Source organism: Benincasa hispida, chromosome 5 (genome assembly GCF_027475165.1).
Source record: "Benincasa hispida cultivar pf3 chromosome 5, pf3_genome.v1.1, whole genome shotgun sequence".
Classification (NCBI taxonomy): domain Eukaryota; kingdom Viridiplantae; phylum Streptophyta; class Magnoliopsida; order Cucurbitales; family Cucurbitaceae; genus Benincasa; species Benincasa hispida.
The window spans coordinates 55815429-55834870 of NC_143482.1; the positions used below are offsets into that span (position 1 = coordinate 55815429).

At 31.4% G+C, this 19442-nt stretch overlaps 2 protein-coding genes across 3 annotated transcripts; both read right to left on the reverse strand.

Moving 5' to 3' along the window:
- Positions 1 to 328: 328 nt before the first annotated feature.
- LOC120077985 (fasciclin-like arabinogalactan protein 7) lies at positions 329 to 2090 on the reverse strand. Of its 2 annotated transcripts, none has more exons than XM_039032137.2 (2): positions 1919 to 2090; positions 329 to 1287 (listed from the first exon to the last, which is right to left on the reverse strand). In XM_039032137.2, the coding sequence occupies exon 2, from the start codon at positions 1272 to 1274 to the stop codon at positions 507 to 509; it is 768 nt and encodes a 255-aa protein (XP_038888065.1). In that variant the 5' UTR covers positions 1275 to 1287; positions 1919 to 2090; the 3' UTR covers positions 329 to 506. The 2 variants fall into 2 exon arrangements, with proteins under 2 accessions (XP_038888065.1, XP_090170212.1); XM_090314086.1 differs by lacking the exon at positions 1919 to 2090 and adding an exon at positions 1690 to 1839.
- A 12118-nt stretch (positions 2091 to 14208) lies between these two features.
- Positions 14209 to 14781, reverse strand: LOC120077373 (uncharacterized). The gene has a single exon (XM_039031258.1). It carries the CDS (start codon positions 14779 to 14781, stop codon positions 14209 to 14211), a length of 573 nt encoding a protein of 190 aa, XP_038887186.1.
- Between the last annotated feature and the right edge of the window lie 4661 nt (positions 14782 to 19442).

A 19442-nucleotide genomic window follows, 5' to 3' on the forward strand; every position in this document is an offset into this window, starting at 1 on the left:
TAAATAAATTTCAATCTAGTGTGAAAATGGGTTTAGAAGTATAAAATTAAAGATCAAATTGATTTTACAAAACTGATTTTAATTATTTCCAAAATCACTTCCAAACATGTCATCGTAGAGTCGGAACAACTGATTTTTCTACCTATAGAAGTTTATCGATCAAAACTAGGTCGGGCGAGGCTCCCAAAGATTAGTAGGGTGGGATCTACATACCAAAGTCAGAAAAAGAAACTTCTTTTCTTCAATCAAATATAAGAATTGGTATATTAGAGGATGAGTAGTTGTATTGCTTCACATTATGACATTGTTGATGTATTGAAACATTGAATTGTAAAACAAATTTCCTTCCCCATCATAATTTATAGACCACACAGTAGAAATTCTCATGCACAAATCCAACAACATATATGTTCACAAAAAAATGGAGTTTCACATCAATAACAGAACAAAATGCCAATATAGTTTTCTTAAATGTAATAAATGGGTGGTAGGATTTCTGATCACAATCAAAACAAAAATCCACCTGAAATTGCCAAAACAATTTGAATAAAAATTCCCCAGTTGATGATCCTATCGGAAGATGACGGTTTTGGTTCTGAAGATGGAGCAACCTTTCCATCACTAACAGCCGAAGGAGCATCTGCAACAGGAGCGATATCAGGTGTCGGTGCTGGGGCTGGGGTTGGTGGGATGTCGGTTCCGAAGATTGCCTCGGGCAGCAGAAGTTTGTCAACTTGGTAAACTGCAACGGGATCACTTGAATGCACACTGCTACTAACTTTTGTGTTGGTCCAGCCAGAGCCAATATGGATAGTCCCTGAAACATCTGTGAAGTTCAAACTGTACTGCCCGCCAGCGAATGTCGGGATCGGATTCTGAAGGCTGAGGTTCCTGAATTCAGCAAGGGAATAGTAATGTGGCAGGCCATGAAATAGGATAAGAGATTTGAGTTGATCTTCAGTGAGATTCGAGAGAGACGGTTTCTTTTGCGCCGAGAAAGCGCTGTCTTTTGGGACAAATATAGTCACTCCTTCCTCTGTGTTATTAGCTTGGTTTTGGAAGGTGTCAATAACTTTGGTGGACTGGAGGTAGCCGAGGAAGGTGTGAAATGGACCAGCAACAGTGAGCAGATCTGTAAGGTTGACAAAATCTGGGGCTGGTGCCGGTGCCGGGGTTGGGCTAAGTGAGGGGGGGCTGGCTGTTTGGGCATTGGCAGATGAAGAACTCAGAAGCAACAATGCACTACAAACAGTGAAAATCATGGAAAAATCCATTTTCCACAACTTCCTGCAGAGAGAAAAGGTGTCCAGCATCAGATCTTAGCTATTTTAGGTAGTTTCAAATCACAATGTGAAATTTATGTGCTTTACAAGTTCACAGTAACATTTTCACAAACAGTTCATATGCAGGTATGAAATTTTCAATAACATGCATTGCCAAAGCTTATATAACTTCCCAAATTGACCAAATCTCAGCTAGAACTAAACTAAACAAGTCCAGAAACTCAGCAAATTAAGTATCTGTTACCCCAAAACCCAGATCTCAGAAGCTCACTAACAGACTAAAACAAAGCAAAAACATGCCAACAAAGAAACAAGAAAACAGCACATTCAAAGATCCAGAGAAGTAAATCAAACAGTAAAACTAGAAGGAAAAAAATAATAAAAATTGCAAAATTCAAAGACATACAAACACAAGCAAACAATTCAAATTGTCCCATCAGCACTTCAGCCACACACATTCCCACAAAACCCAATTCAACAAAATCTCAAACAAAAAAAAAAAGTAAGAAAGACCCAGATCTAGATCAGGTCAGTAGAAATGATAACAGGCAAAACCAAGCAAAACCCAAATGTAAAAGAAGCATAAATTAGCAATGCAAAAGGCAAAAAGGCAGAAGAATGAGAGGGACACTGACCAGCCAAGCAAGAGAGAAGGTCTGTCTGACAGAGAAATAATGGGGAAGGAAATGAGAAATACAAATAAAGATGGAAAATTGAAGCAAGTATTTAAAGAAATGGAGGAGAAAAGCAATGGGCTGGTGAAGAAGAGATAGTAATTGGATCATAAACTAAGGGTTGGGATCTTCCTTAGACATAAAAAAAACCATACTTTATTGGGAAGGCTTTTTCTTAAGAAGTGGGACATGTAGGGTAGCCTTTCTTAATCACATTTGAACTAATTCTTTTTTACCTTTTCTTTTTTTTCTATTTCTTACTTCTTAAACCCAACCTTGCACTCTACCCCATCACTCCATTATTTCCACCTTTTTATTCCTTCTTCTCTTACAAAATTTTGTTTACAACATAGTTTGATCTCTCTTTTTTTAAGTTTATTGAGTTAAATGTAGAGTATCTATTTCTTTAATTTAAGTTTATCAATTGTTATTGTCGAACATTTTTTATTTTCATAATGTGAAGATCACGTAGTATTGAAATAATATAATTTTTTAACCAAATAATCATAATTCAAACCTCTAGCCTTTAAGTCAAGTAATATATATGTCTTAAACAACTGAGTTAGGCTTAAGTTGACAATTCAACAATGTGATATTATTATTATTATTTAAACAGATATTTTTTTAAAGGAATAGGAATTACAAATATTTTTTTAAAAAAAAAACATATACATTAATTTAATTTTTTTTAAAAAAAAATGAGCCTGACTCAATTGAAATGTGATCAAGTTCGATTTCTCCACTCCACATATTTAAAAAATAATATATATTTTTTTTAATGATCGGAGTCTATGTTTTTATCTGATTTATTATTATTATTAGGAGGTGAAGGAGTAAGAATTATGATCAATTTATTCACGAATGACTCGTGCCCTCATGGTAAAATTATAACAAAGAGAGAGAAAAAAAGGAACGAGAAATTAATGAAAATATCGTGAGAGGAGAAAATGAAGGAGGATATATCGGGGGCCCACTAAGGGAATTTGGGTGTCGGGTTTGGTGCTCCAACTCCGAGGTCCGCCCTGCCGCCAACTCTGTCTCTCTTTCAATGATTGTAATCTAATAACAAAAAGACCCAACATCCCATTTCCCAATCCCCACCACCGGCTGCCGCCGTTCACGGTGGTTTCTGCCGATCGGGACGACCCTATGACGGAGATCGGATCTACATTCTCATTTGTATTTTCAAAAAGGCAATGATGTCCCACCCATTTTCATGCTTCCCTTGCCTTTATGTAATAATAGGAAAAAAAAAAAAAAAAAACTTGACACATGGCAAGCATTCATTGGATGTTATCTGGGTTGTACCAGAGATAGATGGAATACCTAGTTTTTTTCTTTTAAAAATTTCTTATAAGTTTATGAACATTCAATTTTGTTGAGGTTTGAGACGTTGAGTTAGTTATTATAGTTTGTCAATTATAATAATTTGTAGGTTAAGCAATATGTGTTTGAGGTACATAATATTTTAATATAGGTTCTATCGATTATAATAATTTGTAGGTTAGACAATATGTCTTTGAGGTACAGACTATTTTAATTTGGATAGAAAATAATAAACATTATAACAAACAGAGAGCTAAGTAGAAAATAATAAACATGGCAACAAATAATAAATACTATAACAAAAAAGAATTTAGAATAGTAATATTGTAGTTAATTTTAGGTTCTAATAGTTGAAAACGTCAACTATTCTGATTGGAGCCACAAATATGTAGTACATTCCACCCATTTGAAGTTGGAGTCCAAAACTATCCTTTATTATTAAATTTGCTTGAGATTAGCTGGTGATATCATATTTAATAACATAAGGGAAAATGTAGCCATGCAATTAATAGAATTAATGGTGTAGACTTATTAGTCATACAATTATTTTGATATGTTAAGAAAAGACACTTCAAACTTAATAATCAAATGGTTAATTATACGGACATTCACATTTTTAGATCTAATGAATAAATTTTTCTTTAAAATATTATTTTCAACTATTCTACTTTTGATTTGGGTCTGTTTTGATTCTTGTATTTTTATAATATTTGTTTATATTTTTGTACTTTTAAATTTTCAGTTTTAGTTTCTCTACCTTTAAAATATTCGGTTTTTATATCAATACCTTCAAGATGTCTATTTTGGTCTCTCTACTTTTAAAAAGTAGAAATTTTGACATGTTGTTACAAAAAGTTTAAGGAAATTTTCATAGGTAAAAAAAATATCAAATTATTTACAGAAATTAAAAAAAAAAAAAACACTAATAGATACTGGTAGACTTCTATCGACGTCTTTCAGTAATAGACTTCTATCAGTTTCTATTACTAAATTTATCAGTTTCTATTACTGATAGAAACTGATAAATTTCTACCAGCCTCTATTAAATAAGATTAAAATTTTATTATTTTGTATTAATAGGTTTCCTTATTTTTTCTATTTTTGAAAATCTCCCAAATTTTAATATAAACTTTTTTTCAATATAGAAAATTTATGATTATATTTAAAGAAATTTAGTAAATGAAATAAAAGGTTAAAATTTCTTTTGAACGATGCAATAAAAATGAAAGGATTAAAACAATCACAGATTAAATTAAAATTTTAAAAATTTACAAACCAAAATGAATAGAAGTTAAAAGTATGATGATCATAAATAAAATAGTATTTGATCAATTAATTACTCTAAACTTTTGAGGTTATATTGATTTAAACCTTAAATTAGTAATTGTATCAATTTAAACCTCAAACTAACAATGGTATCAATTTAAATCCTGAACTTTCATAATTTTATCAATTTAAAACCTCTATTATTTAAAAAAACTTATGAAAGTTCATGGTTTTAATTGATACACTTACGAAAATTGAGGATATAAAATGATACAATTATTAATTTGGGTTTAAATCAATACAACTCCGAAATTTTAGGATTTAAATTGATACAATCCCAAATTCATAATTTAAATTGATATAATTATTAATTTCAATTTCAATTGGTACAATATCTAAAGTCGAGGATATAAATTGATATTTTTCCTAATTTCCTCATTCAATTTTTTTTTGCAATTTTTCTTGGAAGAGTTATTTAGAAGAAAGAAAATCTCAACAACCTTATTGTCGGTGACAGCCACCTCATGCTTATTTGGAGAAGTGTGATAATCAATTTTTTTTTCTTTTTTTGTTTAATTTAATTTTTAATTTAGCCAGCTAATTAAAATTATGTTTGGAAGGAATTGGGAAGTTGTGACCCATTAACCCACACCGTTTAATGATTGATCACACCTCCAAATTTCATATTAATTCATCCTATTATTAATTGTATTCAATCATTGATTTGGAGTTTCAATCATCAATCTTATGTCTTTTCATTTTTTCAATTATTCATTAAATGTGATAAGTGATTACATTTTATTGCCTGTATTGAGACAATACCATTTATATAAGGAATGAATAATTATATTTTAACTTGATATAATGCATCTTCATAATTTTCATCTCTTTTAATTAATCATTTAAATTATTAATCAAATTCGAAAAAAATATAAATTTTTAAACAAATTTTCAAATTTTGGTTTAGCTTTTAAAAACACTCATAAAAACACAAATAACAAAGAAATCAATAGAATGAATGAGTATTTATAAGCTTGATATTTAAAAACAAAAATCCCAAATCAAAAGTTTATCAAACAAAACCTTAATTAAACTCAACTAAGTATATCATAGTATTAAAATGTATAGTAAAAAAATAAAGGATGGGAGATTGGACCTTCAAAACTTTTAGGAGGAAGGTCATGTAAATTGTTACTAAGCTAAGCTCAGTTTAACTCATATGAATCATATCATTTTTAAGGAAAAATCATAATAATTTAAAAGAAGATTTTCAAAAATAGAAAAAATAATAGAAACTATTTACACAAAATAGCAAAAATTAATCTTCTTTGATAGAGGTTTTATAGATGTGAATAGAAGTCTATCAGTGATAGAAACTGTAGAAATCTATCATTGATACTATGTGATAAATGTTAATATAAGTCTATTAGTGTCTATCATTGTGTTTTTTTTGCTATTTCCGTAAATAATATGATATTTATCAATTTTAAATAATATTATTTGATTATTATAAATATATTTAAGTTTAAGTTTAATTACGAATTTAGTCCATCCTTTATATATTCAATATAACTCTTATAGACTAATTTTTTATATAGTTAATCATTGTTACTTAGTAATTTGGTCTCAATATTTCCGAAAATTTTAAATTTAGATTCCTATGGTTTGATTTAAATCCACAAATCATCTTTGAATCAATTATTTTCACCGGCCTAAAAACTCACTTATTTTCCTCTAATCTTTACTCTAATACAAGGTAACTAGAACAATCAACCAACCAAAAAATCATAATAGCTCATTATCATGTAAATATATTTTTTTAAAAAAAAAATTCATCTATTTACAATAACATACAAAACCAAAATTGTAATTTGATGTTGATTACTTGTAAATAAATATTTTTTCATATGAAATTGAAATTATAATGTTTTAACTATGAATTAAAGATAATATTGACACGTTTTTAGGCTTTCATAATGTCGGTATAGCCTAATGTTACTATTAAGAAATTCATTTTCTTGGGAAAGAGATACATTATATTATTCCTATTTTATTTTCTTTTTTCACAGTGTATCATTCATAGAGGTGTCAATGAATTGCTTCCTTTTTAATTTTTAGGTAAATATAAATAATAAAAAATATCCATAAATTTTGTATTTTGTTTCAAAGTTATTCCTGAACTTTTAGAAATATCAATAATGTTCTTAATTTTTCTTTAAAAAAAATCAAAAAGTATAATTTTTTATGAAAATGGTTAGTAGTACTTTGTTTCAAAAATATCTTTGTGCTAAGGTTGATTTATACATTTAAACTTTTATCAAATTCACAAATATTCTTATCGTTAGTTTATGATTGGAAATTATTAGTTCCTCATTTAAAAAAAAAAAAAAAAAAAAAAAACTGTTTGAACCTTCTAAAATTGCATTAATACACTTAACCTTAAGATCTAAAGGTTAAAAAATGTCATTACCATTAAAAAATTGTACCTCCAATCTCTAACGTCACGTTTGGTAACCATTTGGCTTTTTATTTTTGTTTTTTAAAATTAAGCATATTTTATCTACATGTCTTACAATCATTTGCATATTTCTTAAGTATAATGGTTGAATTTTTAGCCAAATTTCAAAAACACAAAAACAACATTTTGAAAGCTATTTTTTTTAATTCTCAAATTTGACTTTGTTTTTTAAATTATTGGGGTAAAGTAGATAACAAATGAAGAAATTTGAAAGTGGAAATAGTGTCCATAGACTTAATTTTTTTAAAAAATGCAAAATGGTTACCAAACGGGGCCTAAACGATTGCTGATCCATTTTAAAAGTCAATATTAGACTTAATTTAAAAATAAATAAATAAATAAATAAAATGATTACCAAACGGGACCTAAACGATTGTTGATCCATTTTACAAGTCAAAAAATTAGTCTATTTGTTGTAATCTATTAATAAAATTCTCAAGATCGAAGATGATATTCTTTTTACGACATTTTTTTTATATTTGACAATTCATTGTTTTCCTTAGTTTCGATGAGAGAATTTGATTTTGGGACTCTTTAAAATTTGTTTAGATTTTAAATTTAAGTTTTTAGACCTCTAGTCGTAGAAAAAATTGGTATAAGAGTTAGACAAATGAAAAAAAAAAAGGAAGGTTGTTATGGTGAAGGTTTAAGTGAAAGTGGGTATATAATAAAATGTGCGAAAGTGGAGAAAATAATACAATTGATTAAAATGTTGGATCCCACTTTATCATATGACGATAGTGGGCATAATTCAACAAGCATAAAGTATGTACTATCAAACTTAATGTTAGAGGTTTGAATCTCCCACCACTACGCTAAACTAAAAAGAAGTTATAATTGTAGATATATTATATTTTTGGTTTGAAAAACACTACTGGTTTTGAATTTTTTAAAAAGTAACAATTTAGTCTTTGAACTTTAATTTGTAACGGTTTAGTTCATGCACTCTTAAGACTAGAGTTGTCCATTTAACCCGTGGGGCCCTACCCCGAATGGGGTGGGGAATCTTCGATTAAATGGGAAATGGAGAAAGGAAGCAGCCATTGGCTAAACGGGGATGGGGACGGGGGCAAAAATTATATTCCTTGTCCTCGTCCTCGTCCCCGATCCCTCTGCTTTTCCGCCCTCTCCAATTATATATATCTAATTTTTATTATATATTTTCATATAAGGTATATATATAATTTATTTGTCTTATTAAGTAGAGACTAGGATATATTATTGTAATATTTAAATTTTAATTTTTAGAAATGATGAAATTAAACATTTTAATCGTATATTTGTCACATATGAGTGAGATATTTAACCATCTAAGTAAAAAAAATTTATATAGTGATTTAAGTTAATTATTATTTTTTTTTTGTAAAAAAATTCGAACAAGGAAAAAATCTCTGCGGGAAATCTGATCCCCATAAATACCCATGGGGAGTCCTCTCCCCTGATCCCTGCAAGAAATTTCGTGGGGATAGAGAATGAACTAGGTAGTAGGAACGAGGGATAAGGAAGCCATCCTTGGCCTTGTCCAGTGGACATCTCTATTTAAAACAATAACATTTTAGTTTACTAAATTTAATAATTAACCATTTAATTAATTCTTATACTTAATAACGTTCCCATCTTGATAAATATTATTAAGAGTTAATTAAATTTTTTGCACAATTTTTTTGCACTTATAGATTAATAGACTACTCAAGCTTCACATATTTGTATATAAACTATAAAAACCAAGTCATTCTGTAATTTAAAAAATGATAATTAATTTTGATAAGATTTATCATAGTTAGAGACTGAATTGTTACTTCTATTTGTTAATCCTCGTTTTATTAATTTTTAGATATTGTATTTATATTATTATATATTTTAAAAATGAATGAAAACAAATTGAGAAGAATTTAATCTGTACCTTTTACTTTTTATTATTTTACCATTTTTTTTCTTTTATGGGAAGTGACAGATTTAATCTGTTCCTTCTTTAATTTTTTTAGGTTCATTTAAATTTATGTTTCAAGTTTTGTTACTTAAAAATTAAGCTTATAACTTAAAAGCATTTGCTAAGAATTCAATTGTCTTTTTTTTTTTTTTTTGAAAACTTTCAAAAGAAAAAAACAATAGTTCTTTTTTTCTTTTTGAAATAAGATATTAGCAGTTCTAATATATAGGGGTATATATATATTTATTTAGTTCAAGGATAAACTTTTGAAAGATATGAGTATTTTTAAACAGAATACGTACAATTCTGATCCATAATTCACAATAAGGAAAAAAAATTTAACCTTTTGTTTTCTTTTTAAAAAAATTTAATGGTATTATTGAATCTTTTCAAGTTTAAAATTATTTTTTAAACAAAGTATGGAATTAAGGAGAATTGTTTTTTCTACCATTTAGTAAAAAAAAAAAAAAAACTCGTAAAAAATATATGATTATCTTAATTTAATTATAAAAATTAATTTCAAATATTAGAATATGTATGTATGTATGTATGTATGTATGTGTGTGTATTAATAAAAAAACGTGTTACGACCTAGAATGTTGAAGTTTTAATTTAAAATTTAAAAGTAAAATCTAATTTTATAAAAATTTTATAACCATACAAAAGGTAGACACCAACTTAATATATTATAATGAATAACTTTAAAATGAAAATTGATCTTATGTCTCTTCTTACCACATTTCTATCTCTAAAAAAAACTTGCTTTCATTGTATTAGTTTTTTATTATTGTTTTTTTTTATATATATATATTTCTAAAATATCTTCAAATTTATGGTTGATTTACTGCATTCTAACAAACCTTCCAGTCGAATATACTCTCAAAATATACTTAAAAGGATCAAGATGAGATTCAATAAATAAGAACGAAGAATAGTAAATAAATTTCTTTTGTGGGCTATATAGCCATACTAAGTTAAAAATATAGATGAAGAACGTAGAATTTTGGAAGGAAGTTAAAGAACATACATGCGAACAACTTTTTGAATTTTCTTGCATTCCACTAAACTTCAAGAGAACCTAAAAACCACTTGAAAGAAAGTAACAATAATAGGCCATTATATAATACCGCCACATAATTTCAATACTCCATAGCAAAACATATGTGTTATAATTCTTAAGTTGTAAACAATTAGTCAAAAATGAAATTAAACATAAAAAAAGGAAGAAATTAATATTAAAGCAGAGTAAATAAATCTGCTATATCATTTATTAACCAAAAGAGGCCTATAAATAGGCATAATTACAACAGTGACTAACCATTTAACTACCCGTATAATAAAACTTATAACAAAAATATAAACTAATTTCTAATACTCTCCCTCAAGATGGTATGGTTATATCAAGAATACCCATCTTGGATAGTAAGGAGAAAAACAAAGTTTTGGGCAAAGCCTTGGTGAAGATATCAGCAAGCTACAAGTGAAACCGGATAGGAAGAAGTTTGACATTGCCACGAACAATGTGATCTCGGACAAACTGGCAATCAATTTCAATGTGCTTCGTCCTTTCATGAAAAACCGAATTTTCAGCAATATGGATAGCAGCCTCATTATCACAGTAGATTAAAGAGGGATGAATAAGAGGTACCGAAAGCTCATGAAGAAGTTGTTCAACCCATAGCAATTCACTTATAGTAGCAGCTAAAGCTCGGTATTCAACTTCGGCAGAAGAACGGGATACCGTAGACTGCTTCTTAGCCTTCCAACTAATTATGGAATCACCCAAGAAGATGCAGAAACCGGTTATAGACTTCCTTAAATCAGGACAAGATCCCCAATCAGCATCAGAATACACCTTTAATTGGGTGTGGACAGGTTGTAGCAGAAAACCTTGGCTTGGAGAAGCTTTCAAATACTTAAGTAAGGACATGGCAACATTAAGATGAGGTTGTCTAGGTTAAGCAACAAACTGACTGAGCTTATGGACAGCAAAAGCTATGTCGGGCCGAGAAATAGTCAAGTATAGTAGTCTTCCAATGAGTCTCCGATACAATGTTGCATCAGGAAGGAGGGTGCCAACATCAAATTGGAGCTTTAAAGCCGGATCAAGAGGTAGAGGAGCCAGTTTACAAGCCAACAAACCATGATCTTCTAGGAGCTGCAATGTATAATTCCGTTGTGAGAGAAGAATACCCTGAGACGATCTTGCAATTTTAAGGCCCAAGAAATACCGAAGAGACCCTAAGTCTTTGAGCTTGAAGGCCTCGTGCAGATGATCTTTGATCTCATGTAGTACAGGTAAAGAAGCACCGGTAATGACTATGTCATGAACATAAACAAGCAAAGCAACAAAGGATTGAGCAGAACCTCGAGTGAATAAGGAGTAATCGGACTTGGACTGAGAAAATCCCAAATAAAGGAGTGCCTTTGAGAACTTGTCAAACCATTGGCGTGATGCTTGCTTAAGGCCATATATGGATTTATGCAAGCAACAAACAAGATGCTCCCCCTGTTTGTGAACAACATTGTGCTTATAACCCAAGGGTAGATCCATGTATACCTCTTCAACTAGATCACCAAGTAAGAAAGCATTATTAACATCTAGTTGAAGTAGAGATCAACCTTTTGAAAATGTAAGAGTAAGAAGTAATTTGACAGTAATAAGCTTTGCAACAGGAGAAAATGTCTCAATGTAGTCGAGGCCTTCTTGCTGCGTGCATCCCTTGGCTACTAACCGTGCCTTGTAGAGGTCAATGGTCCCATCTGCACTATACTTGATTTTATATATCCATTTGCATCCAATAGAGTGTTGGCCTTGAGGTAAGGGCACAACAGACCAAGTACGGTTGGTTTCCATTGCTAGAAGTTCATCGTGCATAGCTTGGCGCCAATGTTCATGAGGGACAGCCTGGTGATAAAACTGAGGCTCATATGTGGCTGAGATATTGAGGGCAAACATCTTGTAGATAGGATTCAGTTTGTCATAAGATAAAACAGCTTGCAAAGGATACTTAGTAGCTGTCTGCTGAGAATGATTGTGTAAAAGGAGGTTGCAATGATAGTCCCTGAGATATAAGGGTGGTTTAGTCGTCCTTGTAGAGCGGCAACAGTGAGAAGAATTGTTTAGTAAAGACAGATGGGGCTGATCAGTGACTGTAGCATCATCATCAGCAGGTGCAAAGGGAACAAAGGGAGCAGTAGGTTGAGAAACGTCATGTGAAGTAGGCTGGTCAGAAAGCTCAGGAGTAGCAGAAGCAGATGATGAAGAGGCTTCACTGCTGGATAAATCACCTAAAAATGGAAGTGATAATAGTAAAACTAGATCAGGAAAAGGGTCAAGTACCTCTGCTTGAGAACTGATTTGATGAAAATGGAATATGTCTTCATGAAACACAACATCCCTTGAAATAAAGAATTGCTTCTTCTCAACGTCATATAAGCAATAGCCCTTAATGCCAGTGGGATATCCCAAAAAAACAGAGGCAATGGCCCGATGCTGAAACTTAGTCCTGTGAGAAGGTAAAGTAGAGGCAAAACAAAGACAACCAAAAGTTCGTAGTGAAGTATAGTCAGCATGTTCAGCAGTCAAACGATAGTAAGGTGTTTGCCAAGACAAGATATGAGATGGAATGCGGTTGATCAAATAAGATGCGATCAATATGCACTCTCCCCAAAACAAGATAGGTAACCTAGCTTGAAATAACAGAGATCATGCGACATTTAACAAATGTTGATGTTTTCTTTCTACTACCGAATTTTGTTGAGGCCGTTCAACATAAGAAAACTGATGGAGAACACCTTTGGCAGCAAAAAAAATCAGTAAAAGCCAGTTCTGGTGCATTATACGATCGAAAAGCTTTTATGGAAAAACCATATTGAGTTTCAATCAACTGAAAGAAGCGAGGGACAATAGTAATAGCTTCACTTTTGTTCCTCATAAAAAAAACCCAAGTGTACCGAGAATAATCATCAACTAGTGTTAAAAAGTAACGATATCCAGCATGAGTAGGTTCATTGTAAGGGCCCCAAATGTCACAATATATAAGATCAAAAGCATGAGCAACAAGTCTATTATGGCTTTGAAAAGACAGTCGTTTTTGTTTTGCTAGAGGACAAATCATGCATTTATTACAAGTACTATCCATGTCTACATGTAAAATGTCTTTTAGGAAACTAAGATGTTTATATGATGGATGTCCAAGCCGATTATGCCAAGTAGAAGCAGAGAATGTAGTAGTGGAAGAACAAACAAGTTCTGTAGTATGTGAAAATGAATGTAAGGACTTATCAATTGATGCTTGCAACAAGTATAATCCATTCCATTTGTTAGCCTTGTCAATCGTCTTCAAAGAGTACTTGTCCTGAATGAGGCAAAAATCACTAAAAAAAGGTGACCATGACGGGCAGATAGGAAGTTAAAGAGCTTATGGAAATTAAGTTGAAACAAAAATTTGATATATATAGCACATTCTGTAGCATGATATCTGTACTGATTTAAATATCCCCAACAAATTCAACCAGAAGTTGAGACTGATTAGGCAAAGTAACAGTTGTCGGTTTAATTTGTCTTCGAGTAGTGAATAGGACCTTATTATGACAGATATGAGCTAATACACCAGAATCAAGTATCCACTAATCAGAAGATATATCAGAAAGGGAACAAATACCTGCAACGTGAGCTGTAGGAGTGATAGAATTTGCCTTATTGGACGTTGCTGCTATGGTGGCTGTTTTGGACTTGTTGAGATGGGACTAGAGCATAGCCAATAAGCCTTGGCATTGTTAAGATGTTAAAGAGGATAAAGAATCAGAATGCTCTACTCTTGCTGATTCGGGAGGTTTGTAAAGCTTGTGCTCTGGTTGATATCCATGGAGTTTGTAACAACGATCAACAGTATGCCCTTGAATATTACAGTGGGTGCAGATCGATCTATCCTTCTTGTTTTGATTGGTGTTACGAGAATAGCTTGGAGCAGTCTGGTGGGAAGCAGAAGAACCATTTTTCACAAGGAGGGCAGTGACATTAGATGAAGATATCGCATTGCCAAAGGATGAAGAATAAGCTTTCTGGTCAATCTCCTGTGCAACTAGAGAGAAAGCCCGATTGATTGATGGTTCTGGTTCTATTAGTAACAACTGAGATCTGATAGGAGCAGATGAATCGTTTAAACCCATGAGGAAAGCCATAATATACTCTGTTTGGAAGTAAGTCTATAGGTTCTTGACACCACCACAATTGCATTTTCCATAAGAACAAGATGAGCGGTAGGAGATGCGTTCATTCCATAACATTTTCAGCTTGGCATAGTATGTGGTAACAGAATCTTGATTTTGAGATAAGTTGGAAATTTCACGGCGTAGTTGGAAGACTCTTGGTCGATTTTTACGCTGGTACCGTTCTTGCAGATCAGCCCAAATTTCTTGAGCTGAATCGGAGAAGTTGATGCTAGCAAAAATCTCTTTGGAAAGAGAGTTAAGAATCCACGTGGTGACAATGCCATTATATATGATCCAAGAACTGAGTAACTCACCGGAAGGTCGAGGGATTTCACCATTGATGAAGCCGAGTTTATTCTTGACAGTGAGCCCGATCTTCATCGCCTGACTCCACGAGTCGTAATTCGATTCCGTAAGAAGATTGGAAACGAGCACAAGGCTGGTGCTGTCTGAGGGATGAAGAAAATAAGGGTTTTGATATTGTTCAAGAAAGGAAGATAGGGAAGCTCGAACATTCTCCATGGAGTTGGAGTTTCCGGATGAGGTTGGGTCATCAGATCTGGTCATGATCGTCGTTTCAGATGAAGAAGGAGAACGAAAAATCATGAGGAATAAGGCAGCGGCTTGAGGACGGAGGCGAGCGAGATCGGCCCGAGAAGAAGAAAAGTCATGAGAAAAGGAGTGGCTGGAAGGAAAACGAAAAGTCAAAGAGTTTTAATTTTCTCTGATACCATATTAAAGCAGAGTAAATAAATCTGCTATATCATTTATTAACCAAAAGAGACCTATAAATAGGCATAATTACTATAGTGACTAACCTTTTAACTACCCGTATAACAAAACTTATAACAAAATATAAACTAATTTCTAATAATTAATGAAAGTAATATGTGGAATTGCATCAATGTATCAATCATTCCAAGTGATTTAGTTTGTATTTTTTATATAGACACTTTTGGTAATTTTTTCAAATTTTATGGTCTTTCACTTTTTCATATAACTTTTACAAGTTTGTACATACTCATACATAAAAGGATGGATGCATCTTTTCGATGTCAATCACCGTTGTCTGAATATGTACAGTCCATCAATATCAATTGTATCTATTGGGCTTAAAAGACAATTAGATTCAAAGAGTCGTGTCTTATCAACAAAGTGTAAAATGATTTGAAAGACATGTAGATTCAAACAGTTACGTCTTATCAACAAAGGACAAAATAGACATTTACTAATATTGTAGGATAAAAAAGTATCGGAAAGATTTTCCCTTATAGTCTTTTAAGGACCAACTTTCCTTTTAATTTATTTTGATTTTGTACTAAAAAGCCAAAATGAAATTTAAACTTAGTGACATAAAATAATCAATTGAACTCAGGGGTCAATTAATTTTTTTTTTCTTTTGGGATTTTCTAAATAAGTAGAGTTGGTAAAATATTGTTTAAAAAATGTCTAGAAGGGTTGGAAGATGTGGGAGCAATGTCAAGAACCAAACAAACAGATTTGGTGGTTTAAAGCTGACCAAATTAATGCAATTTTAATCACATGTGAGACCATCTCACTTACGTCACTAATTTCTCTTAATTTTCCCATTTTAACAACGGTCAATTTTTAATTTATTATTTTTCTTTAAAACAAGAATAGTAAAGTTTAGGCCATATTTTCTGTTTTTATTTTTAAAAATTAAGTTTATAAACACGGTTTCTACCCTCATATTTCTTCATCTGTTATCTATTTTCTACCAATGATTTAAAAAACCAAGCCAAATTTTGAAAATTAAAAAATAATTTTTAAAAATTTAATTTTGTTTTTGGAATTTGGTTAAGAATTCAACATTGTACTTAAGAAATATACAAATCAGGGTAAATCAGGGTAAGAAATGAAAAGAAAATATGTTTACTTTCTAAAAAGCAAGAATAAAAAACGAAATGGTTACTGAACCAAACTAATAATTTTGATTTCAAAAGTAAGTCGGTGAAGAATTGTTCTTCACAAGAATTGACTTTATTAAATTGACTTTTTAAAATAATGTAAAGAATATAGATCTATTGTTTTCACATTTGAATTCCAATACATTTTTTTTAATAGTGAAATGTATTTCAATAGTTTGATTTAGATCTCATCTTCATGTTTTAAAATATATATATATATATTTGAGAATGGAATATTTCATTAAGCCTCAAAGGACAGTCAAAATGAAAGTGCCCATTTAGGGAAGTTGTTACACCAAACACCTGACAATTTAAAACTTCTAAAACTTGTTTTAAATTTCTTTTCCGAGTAAAACTATATTTATCTTCGATTGATGAGTTAAAAGTTCAAGTCTTTACTTTATATTATATGTTATTGATTTAGGGAAAAAAACAATTTGTCCCTAGATTTTGGGTATAGTTTCTATTTAGTCCATAAATTTCAAAACATTACACATTTAGTTCTTAAGATTCGAGTTTGATTTCAATATAGTCCTTAAGTTTTAAAATGTTACAATTTTATCATTGACATTTAAGTTTTGCTTCAATTTTGTAACATCTCAAATTTCAGGAAAATTTAAGTTAATTACCTAAAATTATTGAGTTTAAATTTACCGTTCATTTGGAAAATTGGGATTAAATTGAAATAATTGAAAAACTTTTATTAGTTAAATTGAATTTAATTGATTAGATATTCGAACGGATTATCTTGAAAATATTGAATTTTGCTTCCTTTGATTTTGGATTTTAGGGCCAACTTAAAAAAATAAATAAATAATAAAAGAGATAATTAATTTCATGTGGTTTTGAATTGATATATTTAGAAGGATTTAATATGTATCAAATTGATGGATCTTATGCCCTTTAATTTTGGTTTTTGAAGCGATAATTTAAAAAGTTAATTGATTTCTAAATTTAATAAAATTTTTAAAGATTTTGGAGATATTGTGATAAAATATTTTATTTATCTTTTCAAAATTTGGAAAAAATAAAAGAATTGAGATTTTTTTAAAAAAAATTAAATGAGAATGAAAAGAGGTCAAAAATTGGGGAGAAAGCAATTCGATTTTTCAGCAACAGCTTTCACAAAATTGTCAATTGCCAGAGTTTGAACCATTGGATTGTGCTCAAATTTGGTCGTTCGAGACATATAGAGTTTCATTTTGAATAGTTGGATCATTGTTTGAAGCTCTGATTTGTTCGTAATCGCTGCTGAATAAAATCTGTAAACTAGAAATTCCCCTTCCCTTCCACTCTCACAAACCCTTCTCATGCAAGACCCTCATTACCAGCTGCTAGCCTAAACAATTTATGCCGTTCGACAACAACACACGCTGCCTATCTATGGCAGCCACAAGTCGACGCGCTGTCGGTCGCCATTGCCCCGATCTTTGTCGGAATTTTGAGAAAAGCCTTGGGTAAGACTTATTTTTCCTTATAATTTGGGAGATGAAGTTCACCACTTTGATTTTGGGTCAAATTAGTAATCTCTTTGGTTTGAAACTTAGATTCAAGGTTTGAAATTTTTGAGGCATTGACCATCAAGCTAGATACCATTTTGTTTTGCAGAAAATTAGTGAAGATCGATAAGTTTTGTAAGTTGTTGAATGGTTATTCTTTTGGATTGAGAGTAATAATGGGAAAATTAAGTTATTGATTTTGGATTTAATTCATAATCAGATTGGCTAATTAAATCGAGTATTGGAATTTGTCTTGGACCAAGCCACAACTTTATGTTGATTCAAGTGTGCTAAAGAAGTTTTAAAGAGATTTTGTTTTGCGTTTTTTACCAAGTTGAGGTAAGTAATCTTACTACTGGAATTGCCTTTGTGCCGATAAATTTATGATTTATGTTGGGGATTGTAAGACTAGTTACTGTTATGAGATTTAATGGACTGTTTAGAAAAGATATATAAGCATGTGATAATATGTCTGAAACATGTTAATGTATGAGTATGATTTATAATTTTATGAGATATATTAAAAGGACGATTGAGCATAACCCTAAATTATGAGTTAAGCGACACTACTACGGGAATGTCTTAAAGTTAGGTAAAAGTTGGAGCAATTTGTTGATGTGCTTATTTATGTGATTTATTATGAAAGTGTGTAAGTTATATGATGTATTATAAAATTTCAAATGTTTGATTGTTTACATGAGTTAGTGCATGAAAGTGATGTACTAGAGTGGATCCATTAATACTAGATTAATTACGTATGTTGAGGTTAATTAACATGATCAAGACCTTGATCAGGAGATTTTATAGAATTCATGATTATGTGAACATTATATGTAATATGAAGTTAGATGCAATATCTTTTCCTTTCCAGACTATGTGACTGCATGAAAGTGATGCATGTCCAAGGACGCTAGTGCGTAAAAGAGACGTACTAGGGCTGATGTGTATGAAAGTGATACATACCTAGAGGGTACTGGGGTGTACGTAAAAGGTACACGCTCAGTGGGTTACGTGTATACATAACCGTGTGTACGAAAGAGTTGCGCATCCCTACATTTATAGAGAGGATCTGGGGTGTACGAAAGAGGTACACGCTCAGTGGGTTACGTGTATACGAAAGAGGTGTATACATAACCGTGTGTACGAAAGAGTTGCGCATCCCTACATTTATAGAGAGGATCTGGGGTGTACGAAAGAGGTACATACTCAGTGGGTTATGTGTATATGAAAGAGGTGTATACTTAACCAGGTATACGAAAGAGGTATACATTCAGTGGGTTATGTGTATACGAAAGAGGTGTATACGTAACCATGTGTATGAAAGAGGTACACATTCAGTGAGTTATGTGTATATGTAACCATGTGTACGAAAGAGGTACACATTCAGTGGGTTATGTGTGTATGAAAGAGGTGTATACGTAACCATGTGTACGAAAGAGGTACACATTAAATGGGTTATGTGTATACGAAAGAGGTGTATGCATAACTATGCATGTGTAAGAGATTGTGTTTCCTTCGGGATTCACCAGAGGTTGTGGGTCCTATAGGACTTACTAGAGGTAGTGGACATATTTAACTATAGTAGGATAGAAATAAGTTTTTCATGTATGTATGTGTCCCATGAGGACTAGAGCAGTTTATATGTTCCATTAGAGGTAGACATCTAGAGGACATAGATGTCTAGCCTGACCCTAGTAGTGGGGTTACTTACTGAGTATTTTATACTCACCATTTTCTCATGTTTATGTTTTAGGTAAGAGTAGGGACGCGCCGGCGAATGACAAGCGGAATTCATGATCAA

What these genes read in the sequence shown, in the direction of transcription:
- LOC120077373 (XM_039031258.1), bottom strand. Translation starts at nt 14,781, where the DNA reads ATGACCAGATCTGATGACCCAACCTCATCCGGAAACTCCAACTCCATG.
- LOC120077985 (XM_039032137.2), bottom strand. Translation starts at nt 1,274, where the DNA reads ATGGATTTTTCCATGATTTTCACTGTTTGTAGTGCATTGTTGCTTCTG.